This window comes from Motacilla alba, chromosome 3 (assembly GCF_015832195.1).
Source record: "Motacilla alba alba isolate MOTALB_02 chromosome 3, Motacilla_alba_V1.0_pri, whole genome shotgun sequence".
Lineage (NCBI taxonomy): Eukaryota > Metazoa > Chordata > Aves > Passeriformes > Motacillidae > Motacilla > Motacilla alba.
In genome coordinates this window covers 34765782-34783565 of record NC_052018.1, presented here as the reverse complement: position 1 = coordinate 34783565, position 17784 = coordinate 34765782, and the positions used below count along the sequence as shown (strand labels likewise).

Genomic DNA, 17784 nt, shown 5'->3' with positions numbered 1-17784 from the left:
TCTTGTTGAATACAATAATACAACATGCATTCTGACTCCCAAGTAACCACTAAAATAACATAGGGATATGTTACTACACACTAACTAGTGTCTCTGGAAACATCAGCAGTATTAAAATATTTCAGACTGTGCTAATGTTTATAACTGAACACCCTGAAGGGACAGCAAGCAGTTTCATGCTGTACATGTTTGCTGAGGGAGATTCTGAAATCATCTCTTACATACACTGGCCTTCTCAACAAGTACAAACACTACAAGTTTCAGTGCAAAGATCCACCCTAACACTACAGAAGGGACACTTCAGAATTTCCTATTAGTCACTATCAAAGCATGAAGAAGCATTCTCAAAAAATATAAGTTGACAGAACATTAACTATTACCAGCATTTTCAAAAGACTCTTCTTCCTCAAAAATCCCCAACCTAGAGTGTGCAAGAACAAACTTCAGCTTCCTTAAGCAGTTCAGTAATAAACCATTGTACCATCTTCCAAGAAACCACCAAACCACAGGAAAAAAACCCGAAGGTAAACAACCACAAATCTTCCAGCAATGCCCAACAAACCCACATCTGCCTTCCTTGCTCTGTACTGAGATTGCACCAAACAGCAAATACCAATCTTTGTCCTACTGCTAAACACTCATTCTGTGTCACAAAAAGAAAGCAATGTAATCCATAATTTGAAGTCTTGTCTTTCCTCTACACTTATAGGTCCCATTTAATCCTCTATTCAAAAACATGCACCTTAACTTAGTAATTTATTCTTCTATTCTGAAATGCAAACTTTGCAGAATATGGTCTTCTTGAAAGATAAAAGACTAGAATTATTGCTGCTAATAGTGAATAAGTAAATCAGTTTTTGATTATTCAAAGGAGGAGGATATATAATCTCCCAGGAATCAAAGTAAACCTTGAGAATCTTACAGTGAAGGATTTCAGCAAGTCCAGTGCTAGAGTGGTCCAGAGAAGGGCCAGGAAGCTGGTGAAGAGTCTAGAGGGTAAATCCTGTGAGGAGGGCCTGAGGGAGCTGGGGTTGTTTACCCTGGAGAAGAGGAAGCTGAGGGAGGACCTTACTGCTCTCTACAGCTCCCTGAAAGGAAGGTGTAGCCAGGTGGGGGTCAACCTCCTGGCTGAGCACGGGGAGGTTCTGGTTGGAGATCAGGGAGAACTTCCCAGAAAGAGCTGTCAAGTACTGTATCAGGCTGCCCATGGAGGTGGTGGAGTCACCATCCCTGAAGTGTTCAAGAAATAACTGGACATGGCACTTAGCCATGGTCTAGTTCACAAGGTGGTGGCTGTTCAAAAAATGGACTCGATCTTGGAGGTCTTCTCCAACCTAAATGACTCTGTAGTTCTGTTATCCGTTTGATTCTTTATTAACAAAATTAAGTTTTTTCAAGTCTGAAATGGCTAAAAGCGACACAGGCAACAGAACTGGTTTTATATAGTTGACAACCTTTATCTTGCAAATTTTACTACAGCAAAATAGACAGTCCTATTTGACAAAAAAAGCAGAAAAAGGGATCAGCAGAAAATGGATTGCTAGAGCCAGCAGGGGTGAAGATGTGTTTATGTTTTACTGACTGGCTATGACAAGAATTCCTTTCAGTTGCAGAAAAGTTAGATTAATAAAATCAACAAAATGCATGCTTACTTTTAAATTTCTAACTCAGTTGACAGAGTAGCAGTCATGCCTCTGTAGTGCCTCAACTCACTGAGGCAGCTATGCTGCTGAGGTTTCTCCATACTTTGCAGCACTTACCTTAAAAGTTCCATGCTGAAATTAGCTACCTAGCACCATGGAGATGTAAAATACTATTAGCCTCACACAAAGACCAAACTCAACTGTTAAGACAAAGTTATCTAAGCATTAAGCAAGCAGGCAGTGTGCTTCTTCAGGAGCTGAAGAGTGACAAGATAGCTGAAATTGCAAACTAAATTATGCCACAGAATTGGAGAAAAATATCATTAATCCTTTCAAGTTTTCACTGCAGTTTTGCTAAGGATCAATACTGAGTAACAGCATCTGCTTCCCAGGTATAGGAAATTTTGGCTGTGGCCTACAAACCAAAAAACAGACTAAAGATTGAAGTTTCTGGAAACCATCACCTGCATTCTAAAATTATACTACATTTCTTGCTCTCCTGGCTCTGTTGTATCAGCAAAATTTTCTCAAGATAAACTCAAACTAAAGGACCCAATAAAGTGGTCAGGAAAGAGTAACTGTCCATGGAGTGTATTCAAATAACACATATGCAGCTTGCCAGGGGCTGAAATCACCACATTGAAAATACTGACTTGTATTTCAATATGATAGCTGCCTATGACAGTTTGCCCTCTGGGATCAGAAGAAAAAAGAGGGATGGCAGGACAGTAAAAGGCCTTTTCTATATACACAAACATATAACACACATGCACAGCTGTGTGTTTTGTTTTCTAATGACTGAAAACAAAAGAAGAAACATAGCAGTATATTACTAAAAGTCTCCAACTATACAACAATTTCATCTTCAGGTATCTGGTGTAAAAAAATTAATATATGCAAAAGCCTTCAACTCTACACAATAGAGATTCTCCTCATAAATATGAGGTGATTTAGGATTTCTCATAATTTCCAGACATTTTTGGAATAAAGTATAATAGTCAATATTTCATTCCTAAAACAACTCACCTTTTGGAGCAGCAACAGGCTTGACAGCCATTCTCCCAACAAGACATTCCTTCAGCATTGATTCGTAATTGACCCAACGATGAACCTACATTAACAAAATATTTTTTCATAAAATTTGGAATTCTTACTATGTTATTCTATGCACTGAAATAGAAAAGCTCATTTTTGTTCATTGACTAATATAATTCATTTAGCAGATTATTTTTTAACTACATTAGAAGTCACTATTACATCAGTCAGTACTTATTTTTACTTCTATTACAGATATCATGGCATAAAGTGAAACAATAGGATTACCAAAAAAGTAACAATATTTTAATTTACTCATTTATGCTTTGCAATATCTGAACATCATAACCTTGAGCTACAGAATATATTTCAGAACAGCATTTTTATGATGCATGCTACACAACTAACAGAACAAAGACCTTGTCATTACCACAATGTTTATTAGCCTTGTTTAGACAAGTAAAGGGAAAAGGCATGAAGGAAACAAACATAAAGAATAATAGTTAAGACAAACAAACACCTCCTACCAAGCTGGTGTATTTCTGTTTGCTTCTGTCTTACTATCACTGAATCATTTGGAAATTCCCTATTTAAGAAAGTAAAATAAAGTGAAGAAAAAGCAGTAGCTTTACAGACCAGAACTGGAGAACTTGTAGAGGAAATGGATGGCAGAAAAGCGAATTCTGATAGGGCATCCAGGATAACATCACAAGAAGAGAAAAGGAAACAAAGTGTTGCATGACAAATTTGAATGGTATCTAGATTTAAAAATAAAAACTTTCAACTGGACTAGCTAAGGATGAGATAAAGAAGCCCATCAACAAGTTGTAGTTTCCTCATATACAGGTAACAGAAAGAAATGAAGGATTATGAATGACAGTTAATTTTCCAGAAATTTGGGGAACACTAGCAATCTACCAAGCTCTTAAAAAAGCCACGATCTGACAGACACAGAATGCTAAAGCAGAGGGGAAAACAAACACCTCCAGTAAAACAGAAGTCATAAGCCTGAAACAATAAAAGTGAAAAGCATATTTTCAGGATCTAAACCTGCTTCCATTCCCTCGACAAAAAATTAAAAAGTTGCAAGCATATATCTGAACTTAACTACAGGGGCTTCCCAAAATACTCCTGATGTCACGACTTCAGTTTTCAAAGACGTCATATAATGATCCAGCAACATAATTCCAAGCCCCAACTTGATACTGGATACTCGATATGACAGATTTCTTGAAATCAAAGAATTATGCCCAAAACCAACACTTAATTTGTGAAACGATTAACCAAGGATAAACTCAACAAAGCTAAAACATTATCCATCTTTATTTACAATGTTAAAAATATTTGCAAATATTTTTAAGGCATAACATACTCTGATGCATGACATGTAAAGAGGTAACACATTTCCTTTCCAAAACAGAGGAGATTTCTTTTCTGCTCTTTTACAGTTTCTCAGATACATCTAGTGAGTAATGGAGACCCACTAAATGTCTGTTTCTAAAAAATACCAAAGCAGTGAATCACATTTTACAATACCACGTTTGCAATTCCTTGCAAAAAGCACACCCATGCTGCAGAACCTTCATTTTCTGAGTATTTTCAAAGCATTTAAAGAAATAGTAAATAAGAGACCAACTGTCATCTTGTGAGTTGTTCACCAGTTAAAGTTAATAGAAGCTCCAGAATTTTTTTCTGATAATGCAGCTGCCAAGTAAACAGACGAAGAATTCGACAAGCTTTCAAAAAGTGAAAGCTCTTAGAAAAATAGGTCTCTCCAACAACAGTAGTCATTGCAGCAATTTATTAGGAAGGTGGTATCTCAAATTGTTACTAGCTATTTCTGCTAAAAAAAAGGCTAATTGAAGTATAATTCCAACAACGTAAAGTGGCTTTTTCATTACTGTCTTTTGATACAAAGTTTAAACTGCATGTATCTTTCAGCACACGTGTCATTCTGAGCAGCGACCCGCTGCCTTTCCTTAGGACTGAAAAAGTTCAAGTCACCATTTCCACTGAAACGCCCTAAAAATAATCGCAAAACATGCATTTTTCAAGGATGGTGAGCAAGTGTTGCTTGCTGCCAGTTGCTCTCACCTGATCAAAGAGATCTGTACCATCAGTTCCTGCTGCTTTCATTAGTTCATCCTCACCACCTGGATGGTATTCCATGTACGGCGTGACATTATATACGAATCCTGAAGAAAACAGAATATAGAAGCATATGAGCAGCATTTCTACAACCACTCCTGTCTCAATAAACAATGGAAAGGTTAGCACAATTTAAAGAGGATACTAGCAAACAGTAGGCACAGTTGGAACAGACAGTATGACTTCACAAAAACAGAAACATAAGTGACACAATTCTATAGAGCACAAGAGGTATCTTAGTGCGTGCAGATGCTAATCCTACAGTGCAACACCACTTGCCTTGGGTTAAGACTTCAACCTAGAAATTGAATATGATGTATCCTAGCTAGAGGGTAAAAGTAGCACAGGCAGGTTTAAAAAGAGACAAAATTGAACCAGCTAGTGCACAGAATGGTTTTCAGTTTCCCTGCCAATTAAGTTATCCCTGAAGTGTTGTCATAGTTCTTCCGGTACCACCCATCACCATGGAATGAAATGCCTACAGGAATGAACTGTCTCACACAAGGAAATACTGTCACCATCAGCAACAAAACTTCCATTTTTCAGATTCAGCAACGTAAGAAATTTAACACAGCTCGTGCTCATTAAAGGCTTACAACTCTGGTAGTAACTGTCCCAGTAAAAGGGCTCAGTTGTTTCTACACTTCCAGAGACATAAAACAATGTTTCTTCACAGGTCTGAAATGATGAAGGCGAATTATTGTTGCCAGGTGACTGGGTTATTGGAGCCTGAAGAATGCAGCTATAAACAGATTTAACTACAGACATAATGCTGTTAATGAGATTATTGCATCCCTACCTGCCTGAATATTTGAAGATATTTAACATTATCAAAACAGGAAGCTACCAAAAACAGAACTGTGCCAGCGCTTGCAGAAAAAGCTTTGAAGACATTAGGAAGAGCAGTTAATCACTTCAGAAGAAGAGAAAGGCATTCAGCACTGAGCCTGGGGCAGACATACTTGGAGCAATCCTAGCGGGCAAGAACAATCATCCCAGCCAACAACAAAGACCCAGTCAATAACAAAGGAAGGATCTTTGCACACTTTACTGACGTGCTCTTCTGATGGCTGTATTCACTGTGCCACCTTGTGTGCAGCAATGATTACTGCACACAATAAATTACAAGATTCTGCATAGCCATGGCCTCCTGAATATTACTCAAATTTACCATCAAACTTGCCGGAGGAAAAGAAGTATCATTTACACACCCTTCATGTGTTTTTTAACTCCGCTGAACCCCCCTTTTATGTACAAATTTGTGCCCTAAATGACAGCTTTCTTCAATCACACTGGGGTTTTGAACCAAGTTCCTGTTCTTTTACTTCACATTGCTCTCATGGGTTTCTGCTCTTTCTTTTAGAGACAACCAATGCAGAGACCTAATTTAGCTTTTCCAAAATTATATTCTTTTACTACCTGTCCACATATGAGGGCTACTGTGATTTTCAGTTGTTTTTTTTTCACTAGTCATTTGAGAACATAGAAAAGGCAGACCTGGAAAAATTTAAGGAAAGATATAGAGGCAACTTGATGGAGGTCTTGTAAAAACCAGCCTCAGAGATGCAGTAAAGGTAAGATGAGATTAAAAAGTAAACAAAAGTATTTTTAGGCAGTAATTCAGTCTGCAGTAAATGTTCCTTTTTCAGAGTGAAAAATGAACAGATGAACATAGCAAACAAGGTTTCTTTAGGTCTACTCCCACTATAGTTTTACTAGCACATGAAACTGCAGCACAGGAAATTAACAATCCTATTATTTTACTCAAAGGCCAGTATTGAATAACATTTTATCTTTACTTTCACTCTCATCCCCTTTAACACCCAACAATAATACAATAATACAATCACCCTCACACAGAAATTCTTAACTTTCTTTTGCTGAAGTTCAGACATGACATTATATTAAATATCAGTGCTGTTCTTTACCAGATCAATGTTATCACTAAGAGATTAAGAAGCTCAGAGTAGCTAATGGGACATTTCTGTAGAAAGAGTGGTTGATCTTCATAGAAATTGGTGTTACCTCCTAATAAATTTACAGTGATATTAGTGTACTTTAGCCTCTAAATGACTAAACTACAGGGCAAATGTTTTGCTCCTTTCTGCAGGACAATTAGGAACTTCATTTGCAACTCTGAAAATACTCTTCTAGCCACAGCTATTGCTCCAGACCACCTTCAAACATTGCTAAATGCATAACATAGGATTCAACTTCTGAGCTAAAATTTCATTAAAATAATAACAGAAATAGAATTGCATAGTTACCACAGGTATTTGTCATTGTAGTCAGAGATTACAGTTGTTCTGTGTGGCAACTGCCATTTGCACTACTAAGTTTTAGGAAGTAGTATGTGTGCTTTCACAATTATCTCCTAAAGACCATTATCCAGGTTTAAGTAGTATTTTTAATATTTATATGTTTTTGGATGCTCTAAAGCAATCCTTCAAAATAGTCAACTACTCAAAATAATAAACTGTCCAAGACTGACGAGTGTACAGGTCAGCATTTTCAAAACCCTATTTTCTTGCCAAGTCCTTTTTATTTGATACATTACATAAAATCTTGTATTTTATTATTTTCATAGGCAGCTATAAAATGGGTACAAAATATGCCAATTTGGAAGATTTATTTTGAAAGGCTTGAAAGCAAAGAAAATCTTTGTAACACAAAATCTCTTACTTGAAGTTATGCCAAAGTATGTCAAGATTACACCTGGCCTAAACACAGGAGGTATAGTTTCTCTTGGGTGTGGCTTTTGGTCTTGTTTTTTGAGTTTTGTTGCTTCTTCTTTAGGTACAGAAAAGAGAAGCCAGGTAAAAAACACAGAAGAAACATTGTAGCAACCAACCTCTTATACATATCCAGCAGTCCTCCTTTTTGTTGTGTTTAGAGAGCTCATCTTCAGTAACTTCAATCAGCCTCCCTTTCAAACCAGTCAAGTCCTTCCCACTTTTAGTTAGCCGAATCCAATCCATAAGACTCCTTCCTGGTTTTAAAGGTACCTGAAAAATATCAAATATACAAACAACTTCAACCTCTAAAGGAAGAAAAAGCCATTCTAAGAATACACTTTTCTAAGCTTCATAGGAAGGCTCAGACAAAAACAAAAGAGAAATAACCCAACTCCTATCATTCACTGATATTTGGGAGCCCCAGTCAGTAGAAAGGGTGCTCAAGAGAGTGTTCTGGGTAGTGACACAGAAATTACTGAACAGCAACAAACATTCAGATGACACTTCCCAAAGCAAACTGAAGATACCAAGTCTGCCTGTGGTGGCAAATAATTTGAGACACAGAGTGAAAAACTACGAGCAATAAAGAAAGGAAATTTAAAAACTGTGGTCAGGTAAGACAAGTTCCACCTTCACAGCATTCATTAAGATTTTTCACAAGCCCTACAGCATCAGGAAGCCTGACCCAGAGAAAGCTGGGACAGAAGTTTAGTAGCTTTCCAGAGAAGTATTGCCATGGCCTGCCTGTCCTGAAAGGACAAGATCTTCAGGGTATATAACACCTTCCTTTTCAACAGCACTTAGTGAGTAATAGAGACCCACTGAATGTCTGTTTCTAAAAACCAACTCAGTGAAACACATTTTACAACACCACGTTTGCAATTCCTTGCAGAAAGCACACCCATATTGCAGAAGCTTTATTTTCTGAGTATTTTCAAAGCATTTAAAGAAATAGTAAACAAGTAAGATCACAGCTTGGGAACACTTTTGATCCAAGCTTTAACAACAGGAAACAGGGTTAAAGAACTGCGGTCTTACAAAACCACAGGAAAAACAGAACCAAAAAAACTAAAGCGTACATAAACTAACATTTTTTTAATGCTACTTTAGTCCAGGTCTGCTTTCCAAGAAAGGTCTCTAGACAACAAGTGTTCTCAAAATCCCTCCAAAGATGAAGATCCAGCACATAAAGCATGAGCTGCACGCAGTAATTCCAAGGTGAAAGCCTCCATCTCAGCACAGGAGGCACAGCCGGGCCAGGAAGTGCCGGAAGCGTTATCACCGCCGCCCTCTCAAACGACAAGTACCAAAAGCTTCCCAGCGGCGCAGCCGAGCCGGCCCCTCGCCCGAGACCCTGCCGCGGCAGCCCTGCCCCAGCTGCAGCCGGGAACCGACCGGGAATCGACCGGGAACCACCGCAGCTCGGCCGGGCGGGGCCAGGCCGGGCAGCCAGCGCCGGCGCAGCGGGAAAAACGCGGGCGCCCTTCACCTCCCCCCAGCAGACCAACAGCGGCAGAGCCGCCCGTACCTTGCTGCGGGCACCCGCTGCCGCTCGCTGCTGGGAGCCGGGCGCGGGGAAGGCCGACGGCGTCACGTTCAGCATCGTGCCGGGCCAGGCCGCGGCCGGGCCCCGGCGGGCGGGCGGGCGGAGCTCTGGGGCGCAGCGCGCAGGCTCCGCCGCGGCGGGCGGGGCCGCGGCCCGGCCGGGAGCGGGGCCGGCAGCTTCGGCTCGGGGTCGGGGCGGCGGGGACCGGCCGGGACCGGACATCCCTGTGGGCGGGGAGCAGCGCGTACCCCGCACGCCGCCTTGTCTCTCCCGGGGGCGAGGGGGTTTACCTGCCCCTGCGCTGGGATTGGTTTTCCGTCCAGGTGTGCCAGCGCCAGGTGCTTAGGCTGGAAGGCTGTGGCAGACACAGCTGGTGCGCCCTACGCTCTGAAGGTTAAGTGTAGGAAGGCTCTGGGTGAGGGCTCACCTTTGATCCTGCTGCAGGGCTCTGGGAGCACGGGGCGAGCTCTCCCTGCCCGGTGCTGGAGCCAGCGCGGCCTGCAGCAGCGCACACAAGGCAAGGGCCGGTCCAAATAAGCATACAGGCGCTACCCGACAAAGGCACCAGCCTTTAATTTAAAGCTTCGGATTTGTTTTGTTGTTCTTTTAGGGGCTTTGGCCTTCACGGTGGTGGATGCCCAACCGTATTTCAATCATTAAAACCAAGCTCGCTATTATAACAACTCAGACCTTTTTCTTGATGTCCACTTTACAAACAAATGTAGTATGAAACTATCACAACACAGCACATATACATAAGAACACCAGCGATGTAAGGCAAACTCTTCTACACAACAAGAACTAGATTAGAATTTAGACTTTTTTTCTCCGGTTCCAAACCAGCTATATTGTTTCTCTTCTCCGTGTTTGCAACTCTGTTGTAACAGCAGGCACAACACAGTTGGAATACTTAATCCAATGATTCCTTGATAGGCTTCCATATGGAGCCTACTAAATCACAATGACAAGCTTTCCTTGTGTCCTCAGACTTTGAGAAAGTCACAACCGTGGAGCCCTTCAAAGTAAGCTATCTGTTCTCTGCTTCAAAAATTGGTGTTCAACTTATGATCTACAAACTATAGGACCTCAGATGGAAAAATACTAATCAATACCTTCCCCACTTAAACCAGGACAGGAAAGGAACAAAGGAAAAAGGATAAAATTACAAGGCATCTCAGTTTTATTAAGAATAACTTACATAGAAATAAATTATTTTTAAAAATACTATAATACATATTTATATTAAGTTTAAATTAAGTCTTAGAAGTAGCATTAGTCTTCCCTGCAGTCAGCAACCTGATTCTGTTCTTGAATCTTGTTCCGGTTGATCTTCATCATCTTCACTATCTGAATCTTCATAAAAGGAAATTGTAGCCTGAACTGGGAAGTTTTTCAGAAGTGCTTCAGCTTCCTGATACAAGTAATCATAGCACCTTGATTTGGGCCAAAACAGTCTGAAACAAGTATACAATAGATTTGCTTATTGTTATCACATATTTTACATAGAGGGAAATGCAAAAAAAAACCAAAGTGAAATTCTATTAAAATTTGTGTTTTAAAGCATCCTACAGAGCTTTTCCTTACATGTTCAATTGCTAAGTTGCTTTCTTCATTCAATTAAGAAAAAAATTCTCTAGATTCTTATTTTCATCTGAAGAGATAAAGATGATTAAGAGTGTGAGTTTTGCAGCAAAACTATGAAAGCCCAAGACTCTGCATCTGAAATTTCCCACTCCAGTACCTCATTAACTGTACTACCTGGGGGTCTGATCCAAGTAGTACTGCCCCAACTAGAACTATTCCAATGGGCATCAAACAGGATCAAAAATACATTTGACTCAAATTAGTCGTTTTCTTACTGAAGGTCCCCAGCCTAGGTATTTGTTGATACTTGTTTCACACCATTGTAAAATTCAAAGGAATGATAAAGGTCTAGGGGTGATTAGACCTTTATATTTCACTATCTTTCCAAAAACAATCAACAGACTTCATAAGGAAGATATCCTATGGACATAGATTTTAAAGCAGTCTGTGTTGTATCCAGAAATTCAGAAAATATACTGTTAAGATCACAGTTAGCATGGGATGATAATATATTGCAATTAATATACTCCAAGTTCCTGTTCATTTTCAACTACTGTCCTCTTTTGCTTACAGTTGGGAAATAGCTAGAAGGAATAGACTACGGAAGTCCCAAGAGCTGAGAGACTAGCACACTACAACATACCGAAAAGCTGACTACAGATTGTTTAAAAAATAGAAATGCATGAAGAAACAGAACTAGACAGCTTTCTAGCAATTTCAGGATATACTTTTTAGGCTACGGTTTAACAGAACACAGCTTCCTTGGCAGCACAAAGTCGCTGACATCGGCTTTGTAACAGGTCACCATTCCCAATGTTTCCTGCAACAGCATTCACTCAAACCTAAGTATAGGAGTTCACTCAAACCTAAGTATAGGAGCAGTCACAGTGAAGTCTGCCTGTACAGTTACTTAGAGCATCACTATTTGAAGGATGAGAGCCTAGATTTGAAAGAAAGCCACTTCTTGTCTGGAAAAACTACCTGTGCAATTATTTTAAGCATCTTGCAACACCTAGCAGCATTTCTGAATACAGACTCTCCTACAGATTAAACTGTTGTTATTTTCTTTTATTTCCTTTTCAGAACAGACAGTGCAGATACTGTCATTGCCTTTATCATTAAAGCAGCAAGTATTTTCCTCGGCAATGGTGCCTTAGCCAGCGCATACCTTCTCTTCCTGCCACTCTCTCCCACGCCTCCACCTGCTTCTTTGCTGTGGGAGGGCGCTGGGTGTTTGCGCAGCAACACAGCCTAGGAACTACACCCCCATGCCTTTTTTAATGGTGGGCACGGGAATGAGTAACAGGGTGCTTCAGCCAACTCCACTACCACCAAAAACACCCAGACAACTGTGTAATAGGTCTTAAGTCTCACACCAGAGGCACATCAGCAGCTCAAATATATTAAATACACAAGTCCTGGCAATCATTTGCCCAAGGATCTATCAGCTAAAAAGCACGTAGACGGCACTTTAATATCTACAAAATATATGGCTGGAAACAAAAGGGGCGGGAGAGCTAATGCTAAGACACTACACTGGCGAGCGAGGGACTCTCTCCTGGCCGGGCAGCTGTCGCCCCGAAGTCCCCCGCGGGAACCGGCGGCGGCCAGGGACTGCCACTTACCTGACGGGGTGCGTGTACTGCGCCAGCTTTCGGGAGGCTTCCGCCAGCCCTCCGGGGCTGTGATGCTGCGGAGGAGAGAGCAGAGGTCAGCCTGCTGGCAGGGCACGGGGCCCTCCCCGAGCATCCCCGCCCCGCCGGGACTCCCCCGCCGAGTGCGCGGCGATGCCGGCGGCAGATGCTCCGCCACGCCGCTCCCCACTCACCGCGGCGGGGCCGGGGCTCCGCCGGGCCGCCTCACCCGGCGCGGGCACCCACGGTCTCCAGAAGGGCGCAGGGCTGCGGGGCGAGGGCAGGGCAGTCAGCGCCGGACCGGGCCGCCCGCCGCACCGGGAGGAGGAGAGGGGCGAGTAGCCCTGCGGGGGCAGCGCCGCCGAGAGCGGGCGGGGGCGGCCGCCCTCCATCCTCCGCCGGTCCGCGGCCGCTCGCTTATCGCTGCCACCCGCGGGCCCGGAGGCTTTTATAGCCGGCGGCGGGCGCTGCGCGGCGCGGAACCCCCACCTCCCCCGGTTCATCTGCCAGCGCCATCCGCAAAAAGGCTCCGCGCGAAGGCGCCGCCGTGTAAACACGGGGCGCGGGCGCGTGCATGCCCCAAATGGCCCGGGGAGGGGAAGCGGGCGTGGGGGGGATTTGGCGAGTCGGTGTTAATCGCACTCGAGCAGACACATGGCAGCTGCCGGGGGGCGGGCGGGGACAGCCCTGTGGGAACGGAGCGGGGGGCGGCGGCACCGGGGATGTGCCCGGCCGCTCTGCGCCCCGGCGGCGGGGTCCGGCCGCCGCGACCGCGGCCTTTTGTTGTTCCAGCCGTGTTTGTTTATGGCCCGGAGCGGCGAGTCGCGGCGTGTGGGCACCGCGACCCGCCCGCGGATGGCAGCTCCCCGCGGGAGCAGGCACGGACAAAGGGACCCCATCCCGGGGTGGCGGAGAACATGACGCCCTTTGGAGGGGTTCTTACTCAATAATGTCAGCTCCAGTGCACTCGCTGACGTGTTCCCCCTCAGGCAACGGAGGTGGTTCTTTTTATATATTTATATCTATATGTATTCACACACACACACACCTTTTTTTAATAGGGTATTTTTATTGTGCCTGCCCTAATTCTTTTTAATTGTGGTCCCAATACTTCGTTCCACTGCCAGCACTGGATGCTGTGACTACACGTGCAAGGTTTTACATGGAGCTCCTGCCGGTTCCGCGTTCCCCGGTACCAAGGGTGTTTACTTTTGTTTCTATTTTTATGTATTATTCTTGTTTCCCCTTTTCTTTCTGAGGCTGCAATCAGTGATGCATGTGAGAGGACCAGAAACAAGTTACATAAGAGCAGGTAAACAGTAAAAATATCAGCCTTAAGGACTGGGAGGGTTGGTGGGATGGAGCTGCCCTAGATGCTGAAGGATGGCTTAAACCCCAGCTAATTTGTTGTCCCATTAAAGACCCACATTACTGAGGCACTGTTTGGAATAATATTTTTTTGCCTTCTTGAGTTTGTCTGGGGCATAAGGAGTGTGTCTACTTTACGCGCCCAAGAGTAACTGCGAGTAGCTGCTGCTCTAAAAAGAGTAGCTACAGACTTGTGCCTTCTCCACATCCTCTTCAGCACATTTCACTAAATAGTACCAGCAGTACCAGTTGTAAAAAATGTTACATATTAGAAGCTGTGTGGGAAATGTAATCAGGCTAATCTTTCACATCCTAAAGTCAAAACCAGATGTAGACTGACTTGCCTTTCTGAAGGAAATCAACCACTTCTGTTGAACAAGAAATAGTTGGAAGAGTAAACACATTCAAGCTTGTGTGTGCTGTGATACATTCCAACTTTCCCAGTGGACATACTCTGTCATTTTGGAGATTTGTGCCATTTGGCTACTTGGAAAAATTGATAATTATGACTTTAAGAGTTAAGAAAGGAAAATGTATTTTCCAGTGAAAAGTCCGGTTTAGTAGGATGCGATGTTTGTAGCTCTTTGTGTTTTTCCCTGCCTCATTTTCACTCCGGCCTAGAATGAGATTAATTAAAATCAGTGAACAAAAGGCTCAAACTACAATACATATTCTTCTCACAGCTAAGAAATAGAGAATAGAGCAAAGTATAGTAACTTGTGCAATAAACCAAATGTAATCATAAGCAACACTGTTTCTACTTTTCTCTTGTTCCAAATAGCTACTGTGAAGCTTGTCAGGCGAAGTAAAGCATTAAAGAAATATTTAAAAGTTCCCTGGTGGTAAATTCTTCTTTGGCTTAAATGAAGTGAAAGCAGTAATTTTCATATTTCACATTTCTCCTTTGAGATGTTTAACACAGGCTATGTAAGGCAAAAAAAAGAAGCAAGGCTCATTGTCTAAAGAAGAAAAGCAGAAACATCCTCCATCACATTAGTAGTGACCAAAGGCTAGGAGAACACAACATCAACTTTATCTGTTTGGTAAAGCATAAAAATTAGTTTAAATATCTACCGTGAAAGCAACAAAAGATGGGGTGTCTTTGACCAATGACCCTTAATTGTCTCAGGATTCTTTTTAGTACCTGCCTGAAATGAGAAAATGTCCTAGGGAGAAAGTGTGATTTACCCATTAGAGAGCAAATTGAAAGAGAGGTGTTGAAAGGATAAGGAGAAAATAATGACTAACAGCTGTTGTTCCCCTGCATGTTTTCCCACTGTATGAGTCTTCTTGGCTTTAGAGTTCAGTAATGCAGTTCTGTTTGTTGAGAGAAATACAGAAGTCTGTCATTGCAATAATAACTTGTTATCATTGACATCATAAGCCCCCCTCCCTCCCCCCCCAAAAGAAAAAAAAAAAACCAAAAACCCAAACAAACAAAAAAAACCCCTTAACATTTTGCTATCTTCCAATTGACCTTGAAATACAGGCTGGAAATTGGTAAACCAGGGATAGAAGATGCTTTGTCATGTTTGTCTCTTCTGCAATTTGTGCACTGTATAGTAACAGTGCAATGTTTCATCATGCTAAAATCTCCTCAGGTAGGAGCTACATATTGCTGCTGAACAAATAGTTGGTCTGATGGGAGTGATGGAATACTCCTTAAACTGGTCCTTTTAATACAATTGTGGAATACATCGCTCTAAATTCAGCATGAAGTCCAATAGAGGCAGTTCCTTCCTGCATTCTTGACTCATCTAACTACAGCAATATTCCCCATTCTGTGGCTTAGTTCCTGCTTATTTTGTATTTCTACTTTTTAAAAGAAGTGCAAGTTTTGAGTTGAAGGTTGTGCACATATAACTAGACTGCCTCTAAGAAAGGAAGGCTGGTAATCAGGATCTAATACGCTGTGCTTTATTATACTGGAATGAAAATTGAAAACTTGTGGTTTATGGTTTTATTTACTCTTGTGCAATAATAAAAATACCTGGGCTTTTAAAAAATTTCTCTCAAGGTCATAGATTTAAAAAATTTCCTTATACCACTTTCCAAACAGATCATGGCTGGTCATTTGCAGGGTTCAATTCTGCTTAGCCATAGGTTGATTTTTACAGGGATTTTTGTACAAAATTGCAATTGAAGAATTTCAAATGCAGTACAAAATTTTTGTACAGTGATTCTTCTACTCCGATTTTACAACAGTGGAACAAAACCCTGATTTTGTTTTCTCAGAATTATGCCAAGTAGTGTTTTTCCAGAATGAAAGTAATTTCTTAAAATTTGATTTAAATTGATTTAAAATGCTTTTCTGGCTTTCTGCAGTGTGACATCTTGAAATGTAGTGCACTGTTAATAGGATACACAGAAAAGCAAACACAGAGATCTGTGCAGATTTCAGTGTGCTACTATAAACAAAAAGGTGTTCACAAATGGCTTAGAGCTAAATTTGACAAGACAGTGCTAATCACACTGGGACATGGGAATATCTGGACAGAGGACAATCAGCTGGCTTCATATTCACCTCCCTTAAGGGAGAGATACCTCTCACTTACGAGTAAAGCAGGGGCATTGCATGAAAATTATTGCATGAGTTGATATAGGGAGAGAATTGGCTTGATCTTGTCAGGAATTTGTTTTAGTGACAAAAGCAAGGTCAAACATGTGAAACTGTTCTTCTGCTTACTGAGACTGAACTGAGAAAACTGATTAACAGACAAAATTGGATCTTAATTATTTTTTAGCCTAGCTTCATCTTGATGCTTCCACTTTTAGCAACACTTTTGGACCAGGTTTTGAAATTAAGTCTATGCCTGATATTTGCATATAGGTATTGACTGTACATGCATATGTCATTTATTTACATGTTTGGTCTGTTAGCTCATAAATTGATCCCTTTTTTTCCCACTAAAAGCAAAGTTTGCACAGGAAATTTGTGAATAACTTTGATAGATATTCATCTGTGTGCAATAAAAATTTACTGAAAACTTTGCGGTGGTGTCTTATGAGGCCTTAAGCATTTTTTAGTTGTGATATGACACAAAGGGCATTCTTCCTGCTATAGTTTGAAAATAAAATATCAATTTGCAAAGCAAAAAGACCACCACAGATGTGTTCAGCCACCCTTATCTTTACCACTATCTGGATTTGATACAGTATTTTCAATAGACCTAATGTACCTGAAAATGGGCTTCATTCAGCATTTCCACAAAATGATTTATTTTATCAATAAATAATATGAGATCTAAACTACATTCCAAGAAACAAAATAAATACAAATGAACTTTTTATTAAAAAAAAAAAAAAAAGGAACAGAACTAAGACAGCAGACCAGTCTACTCACATTACCAGTGTTACCAATGGCTATAAAATGATTGCTTGGCTAATAAATGTGGTGCTTGTCCTATTGCTGGTGTGTATTTTTTCCATCCTATTTATATACAAAAATATAATATATAATCAAATCACTTAAACCAAAGTGCCAGGTGATTCCTACAGAGGTGTATGTTGGAGGTCTAGAGATGGAATCCTCTTTCATGGACATATCCATCCCACTTCTCCTCATTTCATTGGATTTTGACTAGACTGTAGTAGTATTAAACATCAATCTTTCATTTTATGGAGAAAATTGTTTTTCCCTTTCCTCTATTAACTGAAACACCAGGAAGAAAACTTTGTGAAAAGGAGGGATGCAATTCCAAGAAAATATGTCTTTTCACCCTCTTTTTGCTGTTGGGAACCAGCTCCTGGTAATTCCAGAGTGAATGGCCTCGCTTGAAGGGGCACAGAAATGTCTGTCTGAAATGACAGACATTTCACTCTGTCAATGAGACTGAAACCCTCCAACTTCCTTAGGTTTATCCCAGAGCTGGTGCTGTTACAAACTTTGTGATCGTTGGAATCTGCTGGGGGATGAGCAATGCGCTGTGTTCATGGCACACGTGCGGCTACGTGAGAGCCCCGCGCGTCCATGTGGCAAAGTGTGACTGCACACAGCACCTTGGGCTTCCTCGTTTCCCTCCCCCGCTGCACTCCGCTCCCAGGCCCAGGCTGGCAAATGGTAAAGGATAATGTATCCACATGGGAAAGCA

General features: G+C 41.6%; 2 protein-coding genes across 3 annotated transcripts in view; both read right to left on the bottom strand.

Annotated features, from left to right (window-relative positions):
• LOC119699219 (cytochrome b5 reductase 4) overlaps nucleotides 1–9239 on the bottom strand; it is a 30231-nt gene extending 20992 nt beyond the window's left edge. For both annotated transcript variants that reach the window (XM_038132393.1, XM_038132394.1), the window contains exons 1-4: nucleotides 9090–9239; nucleotides 7678–7831; nucleotides 4773–4873; nucleotides 2670–2754 (exon numbers count right to left, since the gene is read on the bottom strand). In XM_038132393.1, coding sequence (XP_037988321.1) covers nucleotides 2670–2754; nucleotides 4773–4873; nucleotides 7678–7831; nucleotides 9090–9164 — 415 coding nt within the window. In that variant the 5' untranslated portion in view covers nucleotides 9165–9239. The remainder of the gene's footprint in view (nucleotides 1–2669; nucleotides 2755–4772; nucleotides 4874–7677; nucleotides 7832–9089) is intronic.
• A 113-nt stretch (nucleotides 9240–9352) lies between these two features.
• RIPPLY2 (ripply transcriptional repressor 2) lies at nucleotides 9353–13250 on the bottom strand. The gene is made up of 3 exons (XM_038132395.1): nucleotides 12520–13250; nucleotides 12317–12381; nucleotides 9353–10561 (listed from the first exon to the last, which is right to left on the bottom strand). Exons 1-3 carry the CDS (start codon nucleotides 12826–12828, stop codon nucleotides 10396–10398), a joined length of 540 nt encoding a protein of 179 aa, XP_037988323.1. The 5' UTR covers nucleotides 12829–13250; the 3' UTR covers nucleotides 9353–10395.
• Nucleotides 13251–17784: the final 4534 nt, after the last annotated feature.

Bases quoted from the DNA above. Each gene is read 5' to 3' on its own strand.
- RIPPLY2 (XM_038132395.1), bottom strand. From the start codon at position 12,828: ATGAACCGGGGGAGGTGGGGGTTCCGCGCCGCGCAGCGCCCGCCGCCG. The intron at 12,382-12,519 runs GTGAGTGGGGAG...TCTCCTCCGCAG, and splicing joins GGAGCCCCGGCCCCGCCGCG to CATCACAGCCCCGGAGGGCT. The intron at 10,562-12,316 runs GTAAGTGGCAGT...TACTTGTTTCAG, and splicing joins CAGTACACGCACCCCGTCAG to ACTGTTTTGGCCCAAATCAA.